We start from the raw sequence: 27,692 nt of genomic DNA, 5'->3' as shown, positions 1-27,692 counted from the left end.
CTTGCCTTCATTTGGCCTGTTACATGATTATTTCATTCTGAAACTGTCCCCAGTCACATGACGAGAGACCGGAGCCTCGTGAGTCATTCACGGTTGTGCAGCACGCGCCAGGTGACCTAGTTACTGTATGGAATTCACACTTAAAATGTATGCCAACTATTAAGTGAACTGGTTATGAGCTTGCCTTCATTTGGCCTGTTACATGATTTTTCATTCTGAAACTTACCGGTTGTCCCCAGTCACATGTTTGTTTACAATGACGAGAGACCGGAGCTTCGTGAGTCATTCACGGTTGTGCAGCACGCGCCAGGTGACCTAGTTACTGTATGGAATTCACACTTAAATGTTTGCCAACTATTAAGTGAACTGTCTAAAATGTGCTAAATGCGCTGCAGTTATACATTTGGTTTTATCTGGCTATGTGGTTAGCTTCTTGCAAAATCCGAGAGGGGAAAACTTAACTAGCTGTTATTGGCAGAGAGGTTTGGAACTCATTGTTATTGGTCTACTACACAGGCCAAAACTCCCGCCCATTCAAACAGGCTGATTAGAAGGTCCAGTGTAGATTGTATTTTCAACCAGCAACTATCAGGAAATAAGACTGATTGACGTTTTTCACACTTTTACAGCGTTAGTTTCATCCGCTGTTGTACAATATGATACAAAACACAGGTAAAACTGAATTTTGACTGCACAGGACCTTTAATGAATATAAAGGTTGGCTGTTCACCATTTGAAGGGTTGGGTGTTACTGTGTCAATATCGATAAGACCAAAAAGCAGGTATAGACCACCACTACCATATCATTCTACAGACAGAAAGGGCTGGTTTCCCGGACACAGATTAAAGGCTCTATTCAGTCGGTAAAGCTGAAACGTTACAGATTCCGTGATGTGAAGGTCATTTCTGATTTGAGCCGACATATGCAGCGTTTACCCCGAATGCAGTCTCCGCTAAAGCGGGAACATTACCTTTAAATTTCAATCACGCTGTAAAGCTGAACTTCCTGGATGTGGATAGAACAGAACCTAATCATTCTTCTCAACTAAAATCCCCATTGAAAGTGCATTTCTGAATAGAACTGGGTTTAAAGGGACAGTGTGAGATTTTAGTTGAGAAGAAGGCTTAATCTGTGTCCAGGAAGCCAGCCCTAATGTCTATTTACCCAGAGTCAAATTAACTAATTGATAACATTTTTATGTCTCTGTATCCACTATGAAGGAGGTTGTAGGTAGTTTTGTGAGCTGTTGCTAACTAGTGTTAGCACAATGACTGGAGGTATACAGGTACTGCTAGCACACTGCACGCTTAGACATAAAATTGGTACCCATCAGTTAATCAGACTTTGGGTAAATAGAAAAGGTTTAATTGCCAAACTCTTGCACTTTCCCTTTAATCTGGGTGCAGGACCCCGGCCATTGGTATCTTCAGTTGGTCTCACCCCATTTCTAATGTTGGTTTCCCACCGGAGAGACATGTTCCTGAGGTCAAAGAGCTTGATGTCTCCGTTGTCGTATCCAGCACACACACAGCGGTCCTGGTCGTTGAAGGCGTGGCCTGGGAAAGAAATGGTCAAACGGACCTTAGACGGGTTAACTGATCACTATGATGGGATTTTAAAATGTTGTAACTTAACCATTTAGGACCTATGCTTTGCTAAATTATGTAAGCGAAGGACAACATGAGATCTATAAATTCTGCGGCCCAATGCAGATTTGAGATGAGCGCAGATGAGTGAAGTGACAGGAGCGACGCAGCTTGGGAAACCATGGGTTACCAGTATGCTAGCATTTCTCTCTCATACGTACCAAAAGCTACGGTCCAGCAGTCTCTCTTGGCCTCCCCTTCCCCTGGCTCCATGTTAGCTACAGGTGAGTCCTTCTGTCTGGGGTCCCACACCTTCACTGTCCCTGGAAGACAGAAAACAGACAGCAGGGATAACATTAAAAACCTATTATGATGCCTCACGTAAGATGCCGGGCTTTGCAGGACTGTTTTGAGATTACAGATTAGAACATGTTAAAAGATTCATCCATCCAGGACTCATCCATCAACATTGAGGAATACACAATCAACTGACAAAAATAAAGGAAACACTTGAGTAGAAGCGAGATACAGCACCAGTCAAAAGTTTGGACACACCTACTCATTGCAGGGTTTTTCTTTATTTTTAACTATTGTCTACATTGTAGAATAATAGTGAAGACATTAAAACTATGAACTAACACATATGGAATCATGTAGTAACCAAATATATATTTTAAATTTGAGATTCTTCAAAGTAGCCACCGTTTGCCTTGACGACAGCTTTTTGCACACTCTTGGCATTCTCTCAACCAGCTTCATGAGGTAGTCACCTGGAATGCATTTCAATTATGAGGTGTGCATTGTTAAAAGTTAATTTGTGGAATTTCTTTCCTTCTTAATGCATTCCAGCCAGTCAGTTGTGTTGGGACAAGGTAGGTGTAGTATACAGAAGATAGCCCTATTTGGTAAAAGACCAAGTCCATATTATGGCAAGAACAGCTCAAACACGCAAAGAGAAACGACAGTCCATCATTACTTTTAGACATGAAGGTAAGTCAATCCGGAAAATTTCAAGAACTTTTAAAGTTTCTTCAAGTGCAGTGGCAAAAACCATCACGTGCTATGATGAAACTGGCTCTCATGAGGACCGCCACATGAAAGGAAGACCCAGAGTTACCTCTGCTGCAGAGGATAAGTTCATTAGAGTTACCATCCTCAGAAATTGCAGCCCAAATAAATGCTTCACAGAGTTCAAGTAACAGACACATCTCAACATCAACTGTTCAGAGGAGACTGTGTGAATCAGGCCTTCATGGTCAAATTTCTGCAAAGAAACCACTACTAAAGGACACCAATAATAAGAGACTTGCTTGGGCCAAGAAACACAATGGACATTAGACCGGTGGAAATCTGTCCTTTGGTCTGATGAATCCAAATGTAAGATTTTCGGTTCCAACCGCCGTGCCTTTGTGAGACGCTGAGTAGGCGTCAGACGGTTTCGGAGAATGAGGTCTGATACCAACAGGTTCAGTGACAGTTTATATCTACAAGCCAACAGACTGCACTTGAACTGGACTGACCACCTGCACTGACTCTCTGCACATACACTCACTCATGGACACACCCACACAGACAAACACTCATCCATACACAGTAATACTACACACACACACACACACACACACACACACACACACACACACACACACAACTGCTGCTACAAGACTCGTATTTATTATTGCTAGACACTGCACAACTTAAATACTGTGCAATTTAAACATTCCGCCCCAAAAAATATTCACACCTCTTGACTTTTTTCCCACATTTTGTTGTTACAGCCTGAATTTAAAATAGATTAAAGAGAGATGTGTTTTCAAATGGCCTACACACAATACCCCCATAATGTCAAAGTGGAATTGTGTATTTTCAAAACTTTTACAAATGAATTACAAATTAAAAGCTGAAATGTTTTGAGTCAATAAGTATTCAGCCACTTTGTTATGGAATGCCTAAATATGTTTAGGAGTAAAACTTTATTTAACAAGTCACATAATAAGTTGCATGGACTTACTGGTATGCAATAATAGTGTTTAACATGATTTTTCAATAACTACCTAATCTCTGTACCCCACGCATACAATTGTCCCCCTGTGTCGAGCAGTGAATCTCTAACACAGATTCAACCACGAAGACCTTGGAGGTTTTCCAATGCCTCACAAAGAAGGGCAACTATTAGTCGGTGAGTATTTTTTTTATATTTTTTAAATCTGACATTGAATATCCCTTTGAGCATGGTGAAGTTATTTATTGCACTTTGGATGGTGTATCAATACACTTAGTCACTACAAAAGATACAAGCGTCCTCCCTAATTCAGTTGCCGGAGAGGAAGGAAACCGCTCATGGATTTCACCATGGGGCCAATGGTGACTTTAAAACAGCCATTAAAGAGTTTAATGGCTGACAAGAGAAAACTGAGGATGGATCAAAAACACTGTAATTACTCCACAATACTAACCTAATTGACAGAGTGAAAAGAAGGAAGCATACATCCTGTTTGCATAAAGGCACTGAAGTAAAACTGCAAAAAATGTGGCAAACAAATTAACTTTATGTCAAGAATACAAAGCATTATGTTTGGGGCAAATCAAAACACATCACCAAGTACCCCTCCATATACTTTCCAGCTTGGTGGTGGCTGCATCATGTTATAGGTATGTTTGTCATCGGCAAGGACTAGGGAGTTTTTTTTAATAATAAAAAGAAACGGAATAGAGCTAAGCACAGGCAAAATCCTAGAGGAAAACATGGTTCAGTCTGTTTTCCACCAGACACTGGGAGACAAATTCACCCTTCAGCAGTAAAATAACCTAAAACACAAGGCCAAATATACACTGGAGTTGTTTACCAAGACAACGTTGAGTGTTCCTGAGTAACCTAGTTACAGTTTTGACTTAAATCGCCTTGAAAATCTATGGCAAGACTAGAAAATGGCTGTCTAGTAATGATCAACAACCAACTTGACAGAGCTTGAAGACTTTTAAAAAGAATAATGTGCAAATATTGTACAATCCAGGTGTGGAAAGCTCTTAGAGACTTACCCAGAAAGACTCACAGCCGTAATCGCTGCCAAAGGTGATTCTAAAACGTATTGACTCTGGGGGTTAAATACTTATCTAATCAAGATGAGTTATTATTATCTTGTATTTTTTTTTAAATAAAATATTCAAATGTTAGGATTTTTCTTCCAGTTTGACATTAACGTATTTTGTGTAGATCGTTGACCAACCAAAAATGTCAATTTAATCAATTTTAATCCCTCTTTTTGTAACAACAAAATCTGGAAAAATTCAAGGAGATTAAATCCTTTCTGAAGGCTCTGTAAATATTGTACTATAAATTGTGCCTTACTGTATTATATTTATGCTAAAATGTTTATTCTATTCTACTGAGCCCTTTACTTGTTGGTATATGTTGGTATTCTTATCTTTTATTATGTATTATTGTTGTTGGGTTGTCTAGAAGGAACCTGCGTGAAAGCATTCAGTTGGACGGTGTACACTGTACACCATGTGTATCCTGTACTTGAAACTAAAACTCAGTTGATGTTATTGCATTTATGACTTGTCTGTATTCTATCTTCTATTACAGCATCCTACGAGTGATTGCCTAAGAATCCTAGCCACACCCTCAGGATTAAAGTCATCTTAAAAAACTATATGTAATAATTACCATCTCTGCTCCCAGTTACGATCTCTGGGGCCCCGTCACCAATCCCCAGGCCCCCGACACCATCTATGCTGTTCACGATCTCCTTGTGGGCCTTCACAGAGTACACAGACACATCAGGCACCTCCAGGTTCCTACAGACAGACAAGGGGATATCAGGATCAGATGACTACTGCACGGCAAGCGGTACCACAGCACCAAGTCTGGAACCAACAGGAACTGCTTCTACCCCCAAGTCACAAGACTTGTAAATAGCTAATCAAATGGCTTACCAGACTACCTGCATTGACCCTTTTTCCACCAACTCCCTTGTACTGACTCTATGGACATATACTGGACTCTACCCACAACCCACACATACTGGACTCTACTGGACGCACACACTGACACATCCTGGACTCTACCCACACACTGACACATACTGGACTCTACCCACACACATACTGGACTCTACCCACACACTGACACATACTGGACTCTACTGGACCCACACACTGGACTCTACCCACACACCGACACATTGTGGACTCTACACACACCCCGACACATCCTGGACTCTACCCACACCCCGACACATCCTGGACTCTACCTACACCCCGACACATACTGGACTCTACCCACACCCCGACACATACTGGACTCTACCCACACCCCGACACATACTGGACTCTACCCACACCCCGACACATACTGGACTCTACCCACACACATACTGGACTCTACCCACACACATACTGGACTCTACCCACACACCGACACATCGTGGACTCTACCCACACCCCGACACATCGTGGACTCTACCCACACCCCGACACATCGTGGACTCTACCCACACCCCGACACATCGTGGACTCTACCCACACCCCGACACATACTGGACTCTACCCACACCCCGACACATACTGGACTCTACCCACACCCCGACACATACTGGACTCTACCCACACCCCGACACATACTGGACTCTACCCACACCCCGACACATACTGGACTCTACCCACACACATACTGGACTCTACCCACACACATACTGGACTCTACCCACACACATACTGGACTCTACCCACACCCCGACACATTGTGGACTCTACCCACACCCCGACACATCGTGGACTCTACCCACACCCCGACACATCCTGGACTCTACCCACACCCCGACACATCCTGGACTCTACCCACACCCCGACACATCCTGGACTCTACCCACACCCCGACACATACTGGACTCTACCCACACCCCGACACATACTGGACTCTACCCACACCCCGACACATACTGGACTCTACCCACACCCCGACACATACTGGACTCTACCCACACCCCGACACATCCTGGACTCTACCCACACCCCGACACATCCTGGACTCTACCCACACCCCGACACATCCTGGACTCTACCCACACCCCGACACATACTGGACTCTACCCACACCCCGACACATACTGGACTCTACCCACACCCCGACACATACTGGACTCTACCCACACCCCGACACATACTGGACTCTACCCACACCCCGACACATACTGGACTCTACCCACACCCCGACACATACTGGACTCTACCCACACCCCGACACATACTGGACTCTACCCACACCCCGACACATACTGGACTCTACCCACACCCCGGCACATACTGGACTCTACCCACACCCCGGCACATACTGGACTCTACCCACACCCCGACACATACTGGACTCTACCCACACACTCACACATACTGGACTCTACCCACACACTCACACATACTGCCCAGGCACCTTACCCCTACCTATATATACAGTACCCCTGCACAACAACTTAGTACTGGTACTCCCTATATATACCAGTACTGAGTTGTTGTGCAGGGGTACTGTACATATAGGTAGGGGGTATTGTACATATAGGTTTGGGTAAAGTGACTGGGCAGTATGTGTGGGTAGAGTCCAGTATGTGTGAGTGTATATATATATATATATATATATATATATATATATATATATTATTATTGTCTACTCATACATACACACACACACATATATATAGCCATATTATTTGTATTCAGTATTCACTGTGTATTTATTCCTTGTGTTACTCTTTTTTTTCCTCTCATTATTGTTAAAAAGGACCCGTAAGTAAGCATTTCAATGTTAGTCGATACATGTTGTCTACAAAGCATGTGACAAACTGCATTTAATTTGACTTAACAGACACATAGCCTGATCCCAGATCTGTTAATGCTGTATAGCCACCACCTCCTATGTGGTCGCAAAGGAGTTGGCTAGTACAAACAGACCTGGGACCAGGCGTCTGGACCAATGTCCTTATTAGGGATAGCTTTTATGGTGTATAGCAGAACATGCTGGTGGTAGGGTAAATCTATATGACATGACATGTGATGTGTCTTTTCAGATAGTTGGTAAATAAATAGGCTACCATATATTGAGATTTCCGTCAAAGTCCCCAGTTGCTATATGTCTTTGTTGTAGAGAGCTGGCCCCGAATGTCCCACACTTGATGGGCTTTGCTTTCTCGATCTGTGAAAGATAACAGGACATTGTTATGCTTGTCCATAACTGAAATTCATTAGATGAATTGCCTAAAAAAAAAAAAAGTTACTGTCTTGTCTTTGGGAAACAAGGGTCTAAATAGTTATCGGTAGAGTCCAAACGAATGTAAAGGATAACAACATGAACATGCATGGTCAAGTGTCAAGTGACCGTAGAAACCAATCTAGCTACAATCGCTGCTGCAGTATCACAGACGGACAGGGGGTCCTTGTGTTACTAGTTGCTATGGTAACGAAAGGTATCCGAACGACATTTCTAGAACAAACTAGAAAGCTAACGTAGCTAGCTAGCTAAAAGCTTGAACTAGCTCGAAAACAAAGCACAAAACAATACAAAATCAGCTACCTCTTTTATGAGTTTAACCTCTCCATGTTCCACCTCGTATATTTGCATCACTCCGGTGCCCCTTGCATAGTTTCCCAGACAGACAAACTTTGCACTACAAGGAATCCATTTGCTGTCAAACACTGTGTAGTTTAAACTTCTCTGAACGTGAGCTATAATTTGTGGCTTCTCAAATGGCGTCGACATTTCTTCCCTGGAATGACAATAACGACGATGAAAACGTTATGAGCGCTAATAATGAAAGATATATAGATTTTTCTGACATTAATATAATAGCAAACTTGTTTTTTGGTTCGGCAACTTTGTCAACACGATTTTGTAGCAAAACGAACGACATGGAAGGCCACATAAAGTGCTGCCTACATTTTAGCCGGATGAAAAATAGCAAAGACAATATATTTGTTGAATACTTGTGAATGTCGTTATATTTTCCAAAACATTACATACTATTCCCTAGCAGACATGAATATATATATAATGCCATATAAACATGTGTTTTTTTAATCCATACAGAATTAAACACTTCACTCAGGCGCATGTTGAACAGACTTTGGGTCCTTTCAAAAACACGGGAACAACCTCGTGTACAACTTCATGTACCCCTCCTAACATTTTGGCTCTATTTACTGTTAAAAAACGAAATTCGTTATGGACACTGATAATAATCCAACAACGGAGGTAGCTGCTACTACTATAGACAGTGAAGACACAACAGAAGCGTTCGTCAAGGTGAAATCAAAGAAGACATCGAAGCGAAAACGCGAGATGGATGGAGTCGATATGGAGGCTGAGGACTCCGTAGCATGCAAGCGGCCTCAGTTTCCACCCATTTCAGGCGACAAACTTAAGGTAAAGTAAATCCAACATGTTTATATATTAGTACATATGTTACTGAATTATTACACTTAGCTTGAACTTTGCCTGTTAGGGTAGAACATTTTTCTCGTACCGTGTAAGGTCTGGGTCTTGCACATGCGCAATGTCACGCTATTGCTAGGATTATTCTTACACTGCCTAAATTGAAGCCTTTAGCCCCCACAAATATTAAATGGCACTGTCTCACAAGATTACATTTTAGTCAGCCAGTGCGGGTTTTCTTCTAGTGTAGGCTACACAACAATGTCATGAATCTGCGCATACCACTGTGGGAAGTTGCGATGACAGTTCTAACATTTCCACTGTCATATTTTTTTTGTCTCCTTGTTTCAGGGTGGTTCTGATGAGATGCGTAAGGTTGCTGTCCCGGCCCACAGGTATACCCCTCTGAAGGAGAACTGGCTGAAGATATTCACACCCATCGTCGAGAACCTACAGCTCCAAGTCAGATTCAACCTCAAAACCAGAAATGTGGAAATTAAAGTAAATGCAATGAGATTACCTGAGCGATGTTTATTTGTATTGGTGTCTAGAAAGTAGGCCTTAATAAGAACGTGTCTTTCATTGCAGACATGTAAAGACACACAGGACATTGGCTCTCTCACGAGAGCTGCAGACTTCGTACGAGCCTTCGTTCTAGGATTCCAGGTTGAGGTAAGCAGCAGCACCTTCTGGGAAAGGAAGGCATTATCTTGTTGGGGTGATGAAATGAGAAGGATCCAGTCATCCAACAGCACTCTACTATCTCTGCTCTATATTGATATAGTGAGAATTACAGGCCATCTCCCTTCTTTCAAGTCAAATATGTTTAAAGGGATAGTGAGAGATTGTAGAAATTATTGTTATGTTTTTCTACGTACCCAGAGTCAGATTAACTCATGGATACCATTTGTCACTGCGTGGAGTTTAAGGCAGTTTTGTGAGCCATTGCTAACTAGCATTAGCGCAATGCCTGGAAGTCTACCAGAACCGCTAGCATGCAGTAGTCTACTGGCCTAAAGCCTAATGTCTATTGAGAATACAACCCCACTGTTTATCATGTAAAATAAATCTGACACATTGTCTCTCTTTCCCTTGGGAGGTCTCTAAAGTTTAGTCTAAATATAGGCTATTAATTAACCCTAACGTCTATTGACAATACAACTCCCATGTTGTGTTGAATCTAAACAACACTCTTGTCTCCCCAGGATGCCCTTGCTCTCATCAGATTGGATGAACTTTTCCTGGAAACCTTTGATGTCACAGATGGTAACTAAGGGCCTGCCTGGCTCTACCTTTACAACCTACAATATTTGTAGTCGGGAATGGATTATGGGCACTGGCCAGCCAGGCTTGTAAACCACAAAGTGTACTTGCCCCGGTGACATTCTGTGCCATGCGATATTTGAAAAGTCAACATTTCACTAGTCATCGAGCTAGTTAGCATCACTTTCTACTAGCCCAGTTTGAAAAGTACTAGCCTTGGGCTAGTGTGTTATCTTAATTTCATCCCTGTTTGTAGTATGCAAGCTCTTTTCACTACTAAATGCACATTTTTCACTGACTGTCTTGGTTCTTTCTTTCAATTTATTGTTTTTATTGTCAGTAAAACCAGTCTAATTGTCTACCTTTTTTAAATATTTTGTGCCCCGGGACAACAGATGAAAACTAGCCAGCTGGCTAAATATTTTCATAACTTTTGATTGATGTACATTGTCACTGTTAAATAAATAAAGTATGCACGGTCTCTGCCCATACTAAGTGCATTTTTAAAGTGTGTGAACTTCTTCTCGCCGTACTAATTTTTTTCTGTTTCGTTGACAGTAAAACCACTGAAAGGAGACCATTTGTCCAGAGCTATTGGGAGGATAGCAGGGAAAGGAGGCAAAACAAAATTCACCATTGAAAATGTGACCAAGACCAGGATTGTTCTGGCAGACTCGTGAGTAGTGCTATATGGCCCCATGTTATGATGTAATAGTTAGAATTCTAGGTCTACATTCAAAGACTATTATTTATGGTTTCATCATGGCCTTTTTTTGTTGTTGGTGTCTTTAATATTTTACAGAAAAGTACACATATTAGGATCTTTCCAGAACATTAAGATGGCACGGACAGCGATATGCAACCTCATCTTAGGTAAGACTGAAAGAGATGTGGAAGTTGGTAGAGTGGTGGTGAGGAAGGGGAGGAGGATACAGTGTTCGGAAGTGAGGCCCGTCATTTTCAGGTTTCACTCATACGTCTTCTTAAGCTTTGTTTTACTGTTGACAGTTACAGCTGATTTCAAGATTGAATAGATTGAATAGATTGAATATCGATTCGATCACCTTTAAATATACGTCATCTGATTTGTTTCTCTGAATTGTTTCATCTAACTTACCGCCGCCAGCTCCTGATATCAGGACATACAAACTGTCTCCTGAATTAGCTTACGTGCGCATGTGCACCCGGCTGGGCTCACAAGCGAACGAGGCCGGAGTTTGTTTTCCCTGGCTAAACTAGCTGGATAGCTAAACCTCTTCTGACTTCCGGCGCCGACAGAGATGGCCGCCTCGCTTCGCGTTCCTAGGAAACTGCAGTTTTTTGTTTTTTTACGTGTTATTTCTTACATTAGTACCCCAGGTCATCTTAGGTTTCATTACATACAGTCGAGAAGAACTACTGAATATAAGATCAGCATCAACTCACCATCAGTACGACCAAGAATATGTTTTTCGCGACGCGGATCCTGTGTTCTGCCTTACAAACAGGACAACGGAGTGGATCCTATGCAGCGACCCAAAAAAACGACTCCGAAAGAGAGGGAAACGAGGCGGTCTACTGGTCAGACTCCGGAGACGGGCACAGCGCACACCACTCCCTAGCATTCTTCTTGCCAATGTCCAGTCTCTTGACAACAAGGTTGATGAAATCCGAGCAAGGGTAGCATTCCAGAGGGACATCAGAGACTGTAACGTTCTTTGCTTCACGGAAACGTGGCTTACTGGAGAGACGCAATCCGAAGCGGTGCAGCCAACAGGTTTCTCCACGCATCGCGCAGACAGGAAAAAACATCTTTCTGGTAAAAAGAGGGGCGGGGGCGTATGCCTTATGACTAACGTGACATGGTGCGATGAAAGAAACATACAGGAACTCAAATCCTTCTGTTCACCTGATTTAGAATTCCTCACAATCAAATGTAGACCGCATTATCTACCAAGAGAATTCTCTTCGATTATAATCACAGCCGTATACATCCCCCCCCAAGCAGACACATCGATGGCTCTGAACGAACTTTATTTAACTCTCTGCAAACTGGAAACAATTTATCCGGAGGCTGCATTCATTGTAGCTGGGGATTTTAACAAGGCTAATCTGAAAACAAGACTCCCCAAATTTTATCAGCATATCGATTGCGCAACCAGGGGAGGAAAGACCTTGGACCATTGTTACTCTAACTTCCGCGACGCATATAAGGCCCTGCCCCGCCCCCCTTTCGGAAAAGCTGACCACGACTCCATTTTGTTGATCCCTGCCTACAGACAGAAACTAAAACAAGAGGCTCCCACGCTGAGGTCTGTCCAACGCTGGTCCGACCAAGCTGACTCCACACTCCAAGACTGCTTCCATCACGTGGACTGGGAGATGTTTCGTATTGCGTCAGATAACAACATTGACGAATACGCTGATTCGGTGTGCGAGTTCATTAGAACGTGCGTTGAAGATGTCGTTCCCATAGCAACGATTAAAACATTCCCTAACCAGAAACCGTGGATTGATGGCAGCATTCGTGTGAAACTGAAAGCGCGAACCACTGCTTTTAATCAGGGCAAGGTGTCTGGTAACATGACCGAATACAAACAGTGCAGCTATTCCCTCCGCAAGGCTATCAAACAAGCTAAGCGCCAGTACAGAGACAAAGTAGAATCTCAATTCAACGGCTCAGACACAAGAGGCATGTGGCAGGGTCTACAGTCAATCACGGACTACAGGAAGAAACCCAGCCCAGTCACGGACCAGGATGTCTTGCTCCCAGGCAGACTAAATAACTTTTTTGCCCGCTTTGAGGACAATACAGTGCCACTGACACGGCCTGCAACGAAAACATGCGGTCTCTCCTTCACTGCAGCCGAGGTGAGTAAGACATTTAAACGTGTTAACCCTCGCAAGGCTGCAGGCCCAGATGGCATCCCCAGCCGCGCCCTCAGAGCATGCGCAGACCAGCTGGCCGGTGTGTTTACGGACATATTCAATCAATCCCTATACCAGTCTGCTGTTCCCACATGCTTCAAGAGGGCCACCATTGTTCCTGTTCCCAAGAAAGCTAAGGTAACTGAGCTAAATGACTACCGCCCCGTAGCACTCACATCCGTCATCATGAAGTGCTTTGAGAGACTAGTCAAGGACCATATCACCTCCACCCTACCTGACACCCTAGACCCACTCCAATTTGCTTACCGCCCAAATAGGTCCACAGACGATGCAATCTCAACCACACTGCACACTGCCCTAACCCATCTGGACAAGAGGAATACCTATGTGAGAATGCTGTTCATCGACTACAGCTCGGCATTCAACACCATAGTACCCTCCAAGCTCGTCATCAAGCTCGAGACCCTGGGTCTCGACCCCGCCCTGTGCAACTGGGTACTGGACTTCCTGACGGGCCGCCCCCAGGTGGTGAGGGTAGGCAACAACATCTCCTCCCCGCTGATCCTCAACACTGGGGCCCCACAAGGTTGCGTTCTGAGCCCTCTCCTGTACTCCCTGTTCACCCACGACTGCGTGGCCACGCACGCCTCCAACTCAATCATCAAGTTTGCGGACGACACAACAGTGGTAGGCTTGATTACCAACAACGATGAGACGGCCTACAGGGAGGAGGTGAGGGCCCTCGGAGTGTGGTGTCAGGAAAACAACCTCACACTCAACGTCAACAAAACTAAGGAGATGATTGTGGACTTCAGGAAACAGCAGAGGGAACACCCCCCTATCCACATCGATGGAACAGTAGTGGAGAGGGTAGCAAGTTTTAAGTTCCTCGGCATACACATCACAGACAAACTGAATTGGTCCACTCACACAGACAGCATCGTGAAGAAGGCGCAGCAGCGCCTCTTCAACCTCAGGAGGCTGAAGAAATTCGGCTTGTCACCAAAAGCACTCACAAACTTCTACAGATGCACAATCGAGAGCATCCTGGCGGGCTGTATCACCGCCTGGTATGGCAACTGCACCGCCCTCAACCGTAAGGCTCTCCAGAGGGTAGTGAGGTCTGCACAACGCATCACCGGGGGCAAACTACCTGCCCTCCAGGACACCTACACCACCCGATGTCACAGGAAGGCCATAAAGATCATCAAGGACATCAACCACCCGAGCCACTGCCTGTTCACCCCGCTATCATCCAGAAGGCGAGGTCAGTACAGGTGCATCAAAGCTGGGACCGAGAGACTGAAAAACAGCTTCTATCTCAAGGCCATCAGACTGTTAAACAGCCACCACTAACACTGAGTGGCTGCTGCCAACACACTGACACTGACTCAACTCCAGCCACTTTAATAATGGGAATTGATGGGAAATGATGTAAATATATCACTAGCCACTTTAAACAATGCTACCTTATATAAATGTTACTTACCCTACATTATTCATCTCATACGCATACGTATATACTGTACTCTATATCATCGACGGTATCCTTATGTAATACATGTATCACTAGCCACTTTATACTATACTATGCCACTTTGTTTACATACTCATCTCATTTGTACATACTGTACCCGATACCATCTACTGTATCTTGCCTATGCTGCTCTGTACCATCACTCATTCATATATCCTTATGTACATATTCTTTATCCCCTTACACTGTGTACAAGACAGTAGTTTGGAATTGTTAGTTAGATTACTTGTTATTACTGCATTGTCGGAACTAGAAGCACAAGCATTTCGCTACACTCGCATTAACATCTGCTAACCATGTGTATGTGACAAATAAAATTTGATTTGATTTGATTTGAACTATGCCACTTTTCTTCCTCATTGCCAAACTTCATAAATACTGCATCCTCAACTGCAAAACTCTGGAAAGAAACTTAAATGATTTGTTTTGTTGAATGGTTTGAAATATGTGTCGTAAGATGACGGTGGCGAAGGTTTTCATTGCTACTTACCTCAGATACAAGTTCAGTTTTGAGATCCATTGGCGTCGGCTTAGCTAGACATTTCTTACTGGTCTTGGAACTGACAACGTGCAGCCTCTCCCCACTTGGCTCGATGGGATATGTAGTGATTTTGCCAACACATCCAGATATGTACACAGTCTTGTACCCTTAACCTGTTTTTAAACTGACTATCGTATTTGTTAAATGAATCAAGATGTTTATTAATATAATGATTAATCCAGAAATGCCAATGACTAAATTACTTCTAGACACGAAGGATCGGCGGCGCTTCTTCACACCACACTCTATTGGCCATGTGAATTCGTCATATAGTCACGTCTCAACATTGCCCCCAAGTCCCATGTATTAACACTTTTTCCCGTTACTACATAGTTTTGGTGTCTTCACTATTATTCTACAATGTAGAAAATAGTACAAAATAAAGAAAACCCCTTGAATGAGTAGGTGTTCTAAAACTGTTGACTGGTACTATGTTATTGATATTATACATGTCTATTTCCCCATACAGGAAGTCCCCCTTCTAAGGTGTACGGTAACATCAGGGTCGTGGCCAGCAGGACAGCAGAGAGATTCTAAAGTCACACGTGGATTTATATTCTCGTCTCCTGATGAAAGTCAGGTATTCCCCAAGATTCTGATCGAAGACCGGTTTTGCCTTCTTTTTTTTTTTTTTTAAACCTAAGGTAATATGGATGGGTGGACCTGGTCCTAGATCAGCACTCCTGAGATGCTTTTTGGATGTGGGCCCTTGCCTGACATCTTCCAGGACTTTTGTTGTTGAAGCTGGACATATTGATCTGGGGAGTGCCTACCTGCCTTTGACATCTGGACTGGCCTGTCTCTTCCCACAGGGGATATTTGCATGTAAATGATTTGCCCCTTTTCCCTAATTTGTCTTTTGGATTTCAGTTTGATTTAAATAAAATCTGAACCTAAAAGTATTTGGAGGCCAACAATTAATTGTTACACATAAAGTGAAAATTTGATTTAATGTAAATAAAAATGCAGAAACCCTAGTGTGAGACTGTAAAGTGCCAAATTAATCCAGAAACCCCACGACACAACAGGGAAAGAAAGTGATCACACACACAACTCGTACTTAAAATGTTTCAGTGTTTTATTATTATTATTATTATTTAAATTTTCATACAATATCAAGTTTCCAACAGTCCCACAGCATCAGATGCACCATGCAGAGAAAGGGGAGAATAACTATTAGTCAAACTTAACCGTTTCAGTTTCCACACACAAATAAAAGAGCACCGAGTCCCCTTCAAAGGAAATAGAGAAAGTAGTACTTGCAGAACAAAAAATCTGAACTATGTAGATGACGGAATGGAAAGATTCTATACAAAACCGTGTCGAGTGGCAGTTGAATTTGGGACCAGCTTTTTACAGGAATAGAGTCCTCATCGCGCTGATCCGGGGGGGGGGATACAAAGTTAACATGTAGTTCAGTTCGTTTGGATTACTGCTCCATAATGTGAACATTTTAACAAAGTTAGGACAAAAACCAATATGTTTCCCAGTAGATTATTAAATATCGTTTTTACTGACCTCACCATTCACGTGTTTTAACGAGGATTTATTTAAATAGATCATCTACATGCAGGAAAATCATCATGCAAACATAGGAGACCCAAGCAAAGCCACTTGTACAGTGCCCTATATATGATGCACTCATTTTGACCTGAGCTATGGGCCCTGGTTAAAAAGTAGTACACTATGCAGGGAGGCATTTGAGACGTCTCACTAAAAACAATGGTTTCCAAACCAACTATCAAATCATTAAAATACAACCCACCGCCATTTTTGTTACAATTCTATTCTCGGGATGCCCATTTCACCTTAAACTTGTGTCAGTCTCCCTACTGTGAATGCCACGGAGGGAGAGGAGCGATGAGGCGATCGTGATGATAGGTTCTTAAATCTTCACTTTCTAATGTACTCTCAAATGTACCGTATGTCCATTGATCATGCCAAACGTTTACGAGTAACTCCGTTGTTGCGTTAGAAAGAACCCTGTACTGTAAATGCACTACTGATGGGGGGGGGGGGGGGTTGACATTGGCTGCTGCAGCCTCTCTCTCTACTAAGATGAGCAAACATTGACCTAATATACAGTTACTATGCTGCCTGCAGTTGAGTCTCAATAACATGCCATAACATTCTATATTCCCTCAATAACTCACTGACATTCATTCAATCTTTCTCATCTCGATATTTTAGGATATTCCTCAGTTTAAGATATAATAAAATACAAATACATAGATGGTCCATGTTAGAGATTATTATTTTTTTGAACTTGAGTGATCAAGCTGTACAAGATCCTTTTGTTCGTTCAATTGTACACAAGGTGCAACAGAACATTTGACTTTATCCCAAGACACACACACACACACAGGTTAGAGCAGGGGACTCTGCCATACTACGGCGCCCATGGAGCAGTTGCTGTGGGGGGAGGGTTAAGGGTCTTGCTCAAGGGTACAACGGCAGGTTATGCCATCTAGGATTTGACACCAGCAGCAACCCTCTGGTTACCAGCTCACTTCCCTTCAGATTTTTCCCGTCTCACCCGGGATTCAAATTAGCAACCCTCCGGTTGCTGGCTCGCCTCTGACTGCTAGGCTACCTGCCGCCCATTTAGTTTGCATTGGGGGATTGTCATATGGTTCAACGTAAAAACGTGTCGTTAAAGTAAGTAAAAATACAAATTAGTATGACATCACTTTCTCTACGCTTAGAATAATAATCTCAAAGTATAAACATAATAAAACAGCCTTTCACTCTAAACTTCCAACAGGTATTGTATGTTTAATGTGATCGGAAGCTTAATTTACCTAATCCAACCTGCTCAGGAGTCAAATGTCTTAATTGATCTAATCCAACCTGCTCAGGAGTCAAATGTCTTAATTGATCTAATCCAACCTGCTCAGGAGTCAAATAATGCAAAAGAAACTGCTGTTTATTTTTGAAAATGAAATTTGCATCTAACCATTAGTGATCTTGCAGCGAGCGTTTGACTCATCACAGACCAGTCCATCACTGACCGCAATGGTGGACACTTAATAATAACAATACCATATGTCCTGGTTGGCACTTTATACCCTACGTTTTGAATTGTAACCCAAATCAAGTATATTATTTAAACGCAACACCTCAGATAATGACACATTTCCCCACTAAATAAACATTTATAGATATACTTGTCTATAAAAAAAGAGACCAGAACAAAAATAAATATTAAAAAAAAAATAACATTACAATTTTTTTGGGGACAAAATATAATCAAGCCAACCTTTCCCCTCCCTCCCTCAAACTGGGATGCTCTTACAAACAAAAAATAGCTGTCCTTCAGGTTATCGAGAGGATCGGAGTTCAATAACACAACTAAATTGGCTTCGCGAAGCTTGTGGCTTGTTTAGGGGGGGGGGGGGGGCTTCACGGGGAGAGAGAAGACTTCCATTGATACACGAAGTGTTTGCCAGACGTCTTGAGCAGATCTTCAGAGACCGATGGAGAAGAAAGCGAGGGGAGGGAGAGGAGCGGAGGGACATGCTCACACGTCTACCACCATCTTTTTGTGTATGTCAAGGCCACCCACCACCTAGGGGAAGAGAGGAGGAACAGAACCAAATAGTTATTATTGTAGTTCTAATTCCAATTCTAGAGTAAATTGTAGTTCTAATTCCAATTCTAGAGTAAATTGTAGTTCTAATTCCAATTCTAGAGTAAATTGTAGTTCTAATTCCAATTCTAGAATAAATTGTAGTTCTAATTCCAATTCTAGAATAAATTGTAGTTCTAATTCCAATTCTAGAGTAAATTGTAGTTCTAATTCCAATTCTAGAGTAAATTGTAGTTCTAATTCCAATTCTAGAGTAAAAGCAGGCGGGAACAGATTGATTCTTAATGCTATTGGCTAAATTAGCAGAATTCAAAATCATGCAACATGATTCCAACTAAGAGAGGCAACTTAACACTTGTATAACTACAGTGTCCTGTTAACCCCTTAACACTAGTATAACTACAGTATCCTGTTAACTCCTTAACACTAGTATAACTACAGTATCCTGTTAACACTAGTATAACTACAGTATCCTGTTAACTCCTTAACACTAGTATAACTACAGTATCCTGTTAACACTAGTATAACTACAGTATCATGTTAACTCCTTAACACTAGTATAACTACAGTATCCTGTTAACACTAGTATAACTACAGTATCATGTTAACTCCTTAACACTAGTATAACTACAGTATCCTGTTAACACTAGTATAACTACAGTATCCTGTTAACTCCTTAGTATTACAGAAAATACGTCTTACACTCTCAGCTATTTTAATGAATGAGTCTCTTCAAACGAAGTCACACAATCCCTTCACGACAACCTTGGGCTGCTCCAGCACAAACCAACTATAACCACGCTCCAACAGTTGTCCTGAAGATAATACTCCCACAAGAACAGTGTTTCAGTTCAAGACTCTAGAGCAGTGTTTTCCAACCTGTGTTCAGCCAATTATTTTTGATAAATGTAATGAAATACAAATTGATTTTTTTCTTCCAGAGAAAATAACAGTTGGGAGTATTAATTGTATTATAAGCAATTTGACATTACTTTTCAAAATTCCAATAGTTTATTATAATAGGACTAATTTGTTAAATTCACTGCTAAATTTTTACTGCCAATGGTGGTCCTCGAGAGCTTTTGACGGTGATTTGGTGGTCCCCGGAACGGAAAAGTTTGGGAACCGCTGCCTTAGAAAAATATGTGCCTAATATAGCTTATTTAGAAGAGTGAAACAGAATACAGAACTTTCTTAGTGAAATGGGGCTGGAATCATGCTCTATACATAACATTACCCTCCACTGAATGAGCCATCTGGTGTGTTCGAGCTGGGTAGGAGAAGCCATCAACCATAACAGACCTCCAAAACTGGAGTTACCCCCCAATAGGGTTGCACAATTCTGGAAAATGTCCTCTGCGTGCAGTATGAAGGAAGTTAGAGGTAGTTTCGCAAGCCAATGCTAACTGGCTAAAGTCTACAGGTACAGTAGCATCCTGTAGTATCCTTTTCAACCCCAGTTCGCCTGCCACCCACGACCCCAGTTCCCCAGCCACCCACGACCCCAGTTCCCCAGCCACCCACCACCCCAGTTCCCCAGCCACCCACCACCCCAGTTCCCCAGCCACCCACGACCCCAGACTTACTAAGCAGAACTCTTCGAAGGATATCCTGCCGTCTCCGTCCTTGTCTGCGTTGATGATGGTCTTGTCCACGATCTGCTGCAGCTGGGTGTCCTTCAGATTGTTTCCTACCATCATCTTCAGCACCTGGAAGAGCTCTCCGTTGGAGATGTAGCCATCCTTGTCCATGTCGTAGATCCGGAAGGCAACTAGAGGGGGGGGTCAGGGGTCAGGGAAACGTGGAAGGATGTGGAGGTCAGTCAGCGATCCTGAACACAGACCTTTTTGGTTTTGTATTTTGGAGAAAGACTCATCGTTGATGCGATCAGCCATTCTGTTTCTACCCAGGCAAGTGGGGGGACAGGGGGATGGGTTTTTGTCTTTGTAGATCAGATCATTTAACTTTGTGTGGTGAAGACGTGTATAGATGTAGGATGGAGTAGATTTGTCTACTTACACCGAAGTTTTGACTCCTTGTCCCCCTTGACACTGAATTGTGAGACTCCCTCAATGAATTCTGATGGGGGGGGGATAGATGGTTTAGAGTCAGACATTATTTGACTTCTTATACTGTACGCAATCATTTTATATAAATCGGACTGATCAAATACACTACTTATGCATTCATAAGTTCAATCAATATCAGTAGCAAATTACTACAATCCATGTTTAGGGCTATATCCAATCAGAACGCCCCTTTTCCTCTATGCAACTTCTTTCGCGGAGACCGCATTCACGGTAAACGATGGGACATGTCGGCTCAATCGGAAATGATCTTTAAAATGTAAATCGTGTTGTATCCGGATGGAATCCGGGCTATCTAGTCCTGACTGTCCTGCGTTAAGTGTTACTACTTCTTCTGCAGGTTCTGTTCGGCAGAGTAGACCCGAGAGAAACACTGGAAGTCTGACCCAGTCCAGGCCAAAGTACCAACTTATCTCCCTGGTCATCAAGATCCTTTTTTGTTAATCATGCAATGTGATTAAAGGCCCAATGCAGCCATTTTATATCAATATAAGATTATTTCTGGGTAACAACTAAGTACCTTACTCTAATGATTTCCATTAAATTGTATAAAAATAGCTATTTCTCAAGTAAGATTCTTGCTAGGACTGTCTGGATATGTTCTGAGTGGGGAGGGGAAAACTGAGAACTCGGTTCAGAACTTCTTTGTTATTGGTCTATTAATGAATTTACAGCATGGTGATATGGAAACCTGCTGATTAGAAGGTCCTGTGTAGATTGTATATTTAACCAACAACTATCAGGAAGCAGGATCAATGAGTTAGCCAGCTAACTTTGATGAACAGACAGAAATAATCTTCTGGTTAATTAAGAAAGCTAAACTTAGATATGTGTGTGTTTGGTTGTTGAGTCAATGCCCATATCAAGCTTTTCTTGCTAAAAAATAAAAAGTTATTTCAGACAATTCATTTTCTGGACCGCTCATTGACCCTGGTTTGTATTATACCCCTCTGGTGTAGGCCACCATGTACTGTGCTGGGACATTCTCAGACAGGAGGACAATAGACACGTTAACCAACACTGATGTCCCTGATTTATTGACCTTGATTTCAGCAAATGAACTTAAATTCAAAGACATTGTCGGTCCCAAGCATTTATTCACTAGTAAAAATTGTCATACACAATGGTATAGGCAAAAGCACAAACAGATCTGGGACCAGGCTATAGAAGGAGACAACAGATCTGGGACCAGGCTATAGAAGGAGACAACAGATCTGGGACCAGGCTATAGAAGGAGACAACGGGTCTGGGACCAGGCTATAGAAGGAGACAACAGATCTGGGACCAGGCTATAGAAGGAGACAACAGATCTGGGACCAGGCTATAGAAGGAGACAACAGATCTGGGACCAGGCTATAGAAGGAGACAACAGATCTGGGACCAGGCTATAGAAGGAGACAACAGATCTGGGACCAGGCTATAGAAGGAGACAACAGATCTGGGACCAGGCTATAGAAGGAGACAACAGATCTGGGACCAGGCTATAGGAGGAGACAACAGATCTGGGACCAGGCTATAGAAGGAGACAACAGATCTGGGACCAGGCTATAGAAGGAGACAACAGATCTGGGACCAGGCTATAGAAGGAGACAACAGATCTGGGACCAGGCTATAGAAGGAGACAACAGATCTGGGACCAGGCTATAGAAGGAGACAACAGATCTGGGACCAGGCTATAGAAGGAGACAACAGATCTGGGACCAGGCTATAGAAGGAGACAACAGATCTGGGACCAGGCTATAGAAGGAGACAACAGATCTGGGACCAGCTACTCTTGCGCTCTGGCTTACCCTTGAAGTCCACCTCTCCGTTTCCATCGGTGTCGAAGATGTCGATGACCCTCTGGACCAGCGGGTTCTGCTGAAGTTCAGGGAGGGACATGAACTCCTCCACACTAAGGGACCCAGAGTTATCAAGGTCCAGTTTCTTAAACCTCTTTCCCAGACGCTTAATCTCATCAGCATCGACTGGAGTAGAGAGAGAGAGACGAGAAAAGAGAGACAGGAGAAAAGAGAGAGAGACGAGAGAGAGTGATGAGAAAAGAGAGACCGACAGACAGATGGGAGAAAAGAGAGACGGCAGACAGACGGGAGAAAAGAGAGACCGACAGACAGATGGGAGAAAAGAGAGACCGACAGACAGATGGGAAAAAAGAGAGACCGACAGACAGACGGGAGAAAACAGAGGCCGACAGACAGATGGGAGAAAAGAGAGACCGACAGACAGATGGGAAAAAAGAGAGACCGACAGACGGGAGAAAAGAGAGACCGACAGACAGATGGGAGAAAAGAGAGACCGACAGACAGATGGGAGAAAAGAGAGACCGACAGACAGACGGGAGAAAAGAGAGACCGAGATGGGAGAAAAGAGAGAGCGAGACAGGAGAAAAGAGAGAGCGACAGACAGATAGGAGAAAAGAGAGAGCGACAGACAGACAGATAGGAGAAAAGAGAGAGCGAGACAGGAGAAAAGAGAGAGCGAGAAAGGAGAAAAGAGAGAGCGAGAAAGGAGAAAAGAGAGACCGACAGACAGACGGGAGAAAAGAGAGCGAGAAAGGAGAAAAGAGAGAGCGAGAAAGGAGAAAAGAGAGAGCGAGAAAGGAGAAAAGAGAGAGCGAGACAGGAGAAAAAGAGAGAGAGGGATCATGAACAAAATTAGACGTTACATTTTGGTAATTATTTGACACTTATCCAGAGCGACTTCCAGTCAGTGTATTCAACCAACGTAGGCAAGACAACCACATACAGTATCACAGTCATAGCAAGTAAAAACCTTTGCCGTTAAAAGTAGCCGTCAGCTTACCTAGATCTCCTGGAATATGGACACGCAACACATTACCACATTAACACGAGTAGATCTATGCAGGTAGGCACCCAGCAAACCCTGTACCCACACACATACATAATGTGGTCTAATGACGGTATGTAGGCGAGGACTACTCTCTTCCTCCCCACCTACACCGACCCAACAGTGCCTTTAAAACACAGGCGGGGGGGGGGGTCAAGTTAACTACACAAACATTGCCTGAAATCTTCCAGTTGAGTGAACTTACATCTGTTGTTGGTCATGTCGATGTGGGTAGTACAAACAGCCCTAGCTGTCCCAGTCCCCGAGGAGAGCTTGTTGCCCTGTGCCTTGTGAGCTCCTGCCATTACAGAGAGTACTGATCCCACCTAGTTTCTGTTGTCCCCTCTCACAGTAGCATGGGGTAAGCCTTGTAATAACATAGATACTAACTACAGTATAAGCTTATTCAGACACGCTATGATCACGTGAACCGGTCTACTGCCCCCCCTCCCCCCCCCCTCCCCCTCCCCACACAATACTACTATAATCTGTCCTACCTTATAGTCAGATATAGCTATTCATCTTTAGACAAACCTCACAGAATGGAGAGAGAGAGAGGAGGGGGGAGTTCAACTGAGAAGGTAGGTAGGAAAGAGAGAGAGGAGAGAAAACAGAGACACTTAGCTGTTGCAGAAAGCTATGAGCCAGAGAGAAATGGAATGAGTGTGAGAGAAAGGGAGAGGGAGGTGTGTGTGTGTGTGTGTGTGTGTGTGTGTGTGCGCATTTTGGGTTGGACGACGCCACCATGCATTAGCCTGATGACTAAACAGAAGCTAGAGGGATGACTGTGTGAGTGGTATACGAGTATAGAGGCAGCATTTGCTGCAGGCACTCCATAGCCAGATCTCTGGGGAACAAATCTGCCTTGTGCCATCTGTCTCTCACTACTTTTTCTTACTTTTTCTTAGATATATTGACAATGTACCAACTGACATTTGTTTAGGCCTAATGAAAGTGGTTAACTAGATTGCAGTACACAGATACAGTAGATTATGATATTTCTGTGTGTGGGACTGAACCCAATGTCTGAGATTATCCCCTAATGCAGGGCTATTCAAATATTCCTGTTCTACCTGATAATTAAGTGGTTTTTCAAGTTATGTAACTTTTTCAAAATACAGATATCATCTCCGTATGATGCTGTGTTTAACATCACACGATGCTGTGTTTTACATCACACGATGCTGTGTTTTACATCACGATGCTGTGTTTTACATCATGATGCTGTGTTTTACATCACACGATGCTGTGTTTTACATCACGATGCTGTGTTTTACATCACGATGCTGTGCTTTACATCATGATGCTGTGTTTAACATCACATGATGCTGTGTTTTACATCATGATGCTGTGTTTAACATCACACGATGCTGTGTTTTACATCCTGATGCTGTGTTTTACATCACACGATGCTGTGTTTTACATCACACGACGCTGTGTTTTACATCATGATGCTGTGTTTAACATCACACGATGCTGTGTTTTACATCATGATGCTGTGTTTAACATCACACGATGCTGTGTTTTACATCCTGATGCTGTGCTTTACATAATGATGCTGTGTTTTACATCACACGATGCTGTGTTTTACATCACACAATGCTGTGTTTTACATCACACGATGCTGTGTTTTACATCACACGATGCTGTGTTTAACATCATGATGCTGTGTTTTACATCATGATGCTGTGTTTAACATCACACGATGCTGTGTTTTACATCACACGACGCTGTGTTTTACATCACATGACGCTGTGTTTTACATCATGATGCTGTGTTTTACATCATGATGCTGTGTTTTACATCACACGATGCTGTGTTTTACATCACGATGCTGTGTTTTACATCATGATGCTGTGTTTTACAACATGATGCTGTGTTTTACATCATGATGCTGTGTTTTACATCACACGATGCTGTGTTTTACATCACACGATGCTGTGTTTTACATCACACGATGCTGTGTTTTACATCATGATGCTGTGTTTTACATCACACGATGCTGTGTTTTACATCACGATGCTGTGTTTTACATCACGATGCTGTGCTTTACATCATGATGCTGTGTTTAACATCACATGATGCTGTGTTTTACATCATGATGCTGTGTTTTACATCGCACGATGCTGTGTTTTACATCCTGATGCTGTGTTTTACATCACACGATGCTGTGTTTTACATCACACGACGCTGTGTTTTACATCATGATGCTGTGTTTAACATCACACGATGCTGTGTTTTACATCATGATGCTGTGTTTAACATCACACGATGCTGTGTTTTACATCCTGATGCTGTGCTTTACATAATGATGCTGTGTTTTACATCACACGATGCTGTGTTTTACATCACACAATGCTGTGTTTTACATCACACGATGCTGTGTTTTACATCACACGATGCTGTGTTTAACATCATGATGCTGTGTTTTACATCATGATGCTGTGTTTAACATCACACGATGCTGTGTTTTACATCACACGACGCTGTGTTTTACATCACATGACGCTGTGTTTTACATCATGATGCTGTGTTTTACATCATGATGCTGTGTTTTACATCACACGATGCTGTGTTTTACATCACGATGCTGTGTTTTACATCATGATGCTGTGTTTTACAACATGATGCTGTGTTTTACATCATGATGCTGTGTTTTACATCACACGATGCTGTGTTTTACATCACACGATGCTGTGTTTTACATCACACGATGCTGTGTTTTACATCATGATGCTGTGTTTTACATCACACGATGCTGTGTTTTACATCACACGATGCTGTGTTTTACAACATGATGCTGTGTTTTACATCATGATGCAAAATACATCATACACGGATGATTCTTAAATTTGAAAAGTTAGATAACTTTTAAACTTGATTGCTGAAAAGCAAAACATTTTAGGACTATGTCAACAATGGATTAATGAAACAAATACCAAAATATAGTTTTTGGAGAGAATTTTCCTTTAATTTATGCCTTGCTACTTCACACTTACAGTAAACTGTCCCTTCCTCCAAAATGAGTGTTTGAGTCTGACTGACACCACTATTAGGTGACGTGTTTGAGTCTGGCTGACACCACTATTAGGTGACATCATGTGTTTGAGTCTGGCTGACACCACTATTAGGTGACATCATGTGTTTGAGTCTGGCTGACACCACTATTAGGTGACATCATGTGTTTGAGTCTGGCTGACACCACTATTAGGTGACGTGTTTGAGTCTGGCTGACACCACTATTAGGTGACATCATGTGTTTGAGTCTGGCTGACACCACTATTAGGTGACATCATGTGTTTGAGTCTGGCTGACACCACTATTAGGTGACGTGTTTGAGTCTGGCTGACACCACTATTAGGTGACATCATGTGTTTGAGTCTGGCTGACAACACTATTAGGTGACGTGTTTGAGTCTGGCTGACACCACTATTAGGTGACATCATGTGTTTGAGTCTGGCTGACAACACTATTAGGTGACATCATGTGTTTGAGTCTGGCTGACACCACTATTAGGTTGTACACTGGACTGTTAGTTAAAGTCTGTACTAGGAGTGATAGACTATACAGGTATACATACATACATACATACACATATATACAGTATATCACAAAAGTGAGTACACTTTTTGTAAATATTTGAGTATATCTTTTCGTGTGACAACACTGAAGAAATGACACTTTGCTACAATGTAAAGTAGTGAGTGTACAGCTTGTATAACAGTGTAAATTTGCTGTCCCCTCAAAATAACTCAACACACAGCCATTAATGTCTAAACTGCTGGCAACAAAAGTGAGTACACCCCTAAGTGAAAATGTCCAAATTGGGCCAATTAGCCATTTTCTCTCCCCGGTGTCATGTGACTCGTTAGTGTTACAAGGTCTCAGGTGTGAATGGGGAGCAGGTGTGTTAAATTTGGTGTCATCGCTCTCACACTCCCTCATACTGA

General features: G+C 42.7%; 4 protein-coding genes across 4 annotated transcripts in view; 1 reads left to right on the top strand and 3 right to left on the bottom strand.

The window, feature by feature from the left end:
- The window catches only part of LOC139367830 (cadherin-related family member 1a-like), a 21,096-nt gene extending 21,085 nt beyond the window's left edge, over positions 1-11 (bottom strand). The window contains exon 1 of the mRNA XM_071106169.1: positions 6-11. Coding sequence (XP_070962270.1) covers positions 6-11 — 6 coding nt within the window. The remainder of the gene's footprint in view (positions 1-5) is intronic.
- Positions 12-1,808: 1,797 nt separating this feature from the next.
- Positions 1,809-8,488, bottom strand: LOC139367419 (dynein axonemal assembly factor 10-like; the record flags this gene model as incomplete). Its single annotated transcript, XM_071105626.1, is given in 4 exon segments — positions 1,809-1,910; positions 5,258-5,388; positions 7,674-7,774; positions 8,153-8,488. Coding segments are annotated over 4 exon segments (520 nt in total), but the record flags the coding sequence as incomplete, so codon positions are not given.
- A 205-nt stretch (positions 8,489-8,693) lies between these two features.
- LOC139367904 (partner of NOB1 homolog) lies at positions 8,694-16,121 on the top strand. The gene is made up of 7 exons (XM_071106280.1): positions 8,694-9,001; positions 9,362-9,511; positions 9,599-9,682; positions 10,216-10,276; positions 10,832-10,949; positions 11,076-11,146; positions 15,689-16,121. Exons 1-7 carry the CDS (start codon positions 8,801-8,803, stop codon positions 15,754-15,756), a joined length of 753 nt encoding a protein of 250 aa, XP_070962381.1. The 5' UTR covers positions 8,694-8,800; the 3' UTR covers positions 15,757-16,121.
- A 155-nt stretch (positions 16,122-16,276) lies between these two features.
- The window catches only part of LOC139367903 (calcineurin subunit B type 1-like), a 37,025-nt gene continuing 25,609 nt past the window's right edge, over positions 16,277-27,692 (bottom strand). Inside the window, exons 3-6 of the mRNA XM_071106279.1 lie at positions 22,686-22,862; positions 20,828-20,887; positions 20,395-20,579; positions 16,277-18,787 (exon numbers count right to left, since the gene is read on the bottom strand). Coding sequence (XP_070962380.1) covers positions 18,740-18,787; positions 20,395-20,579; positions 20,828-20,887; positions 22,686-22,862 — 470 coding nt within the window. The 3' untranslated portion in view covers positions 16,277-18,739. The remainder of the gene's footprint in view (positions 18,788-20,394; positions 20,580-20,827; positions 20,888-22,685; positions 22,863-27,692) is intronic.

This window comes from Oncorhynchus clarkii, chromosome 16, assembly GCF_045791955.1.
Source record: "Oncorhynchus clarkii lewisi isolate Uvic-CL-2024 chromosome 16, UVic_Ocla_1.0, whole genome shotgun sequence".
Classification (NCBI taxonomy): Eukaryota; Metazoa; Chordata; class Actinopteri; order Salmoniformes; family Salmonidae; genus Oncorhynchus; species Oncorhynchus clarkii.
Note: the sequence above shows the minus strand (reverse complement) of the source record. Positions and strands in the feature narration are given on the sequence as shown.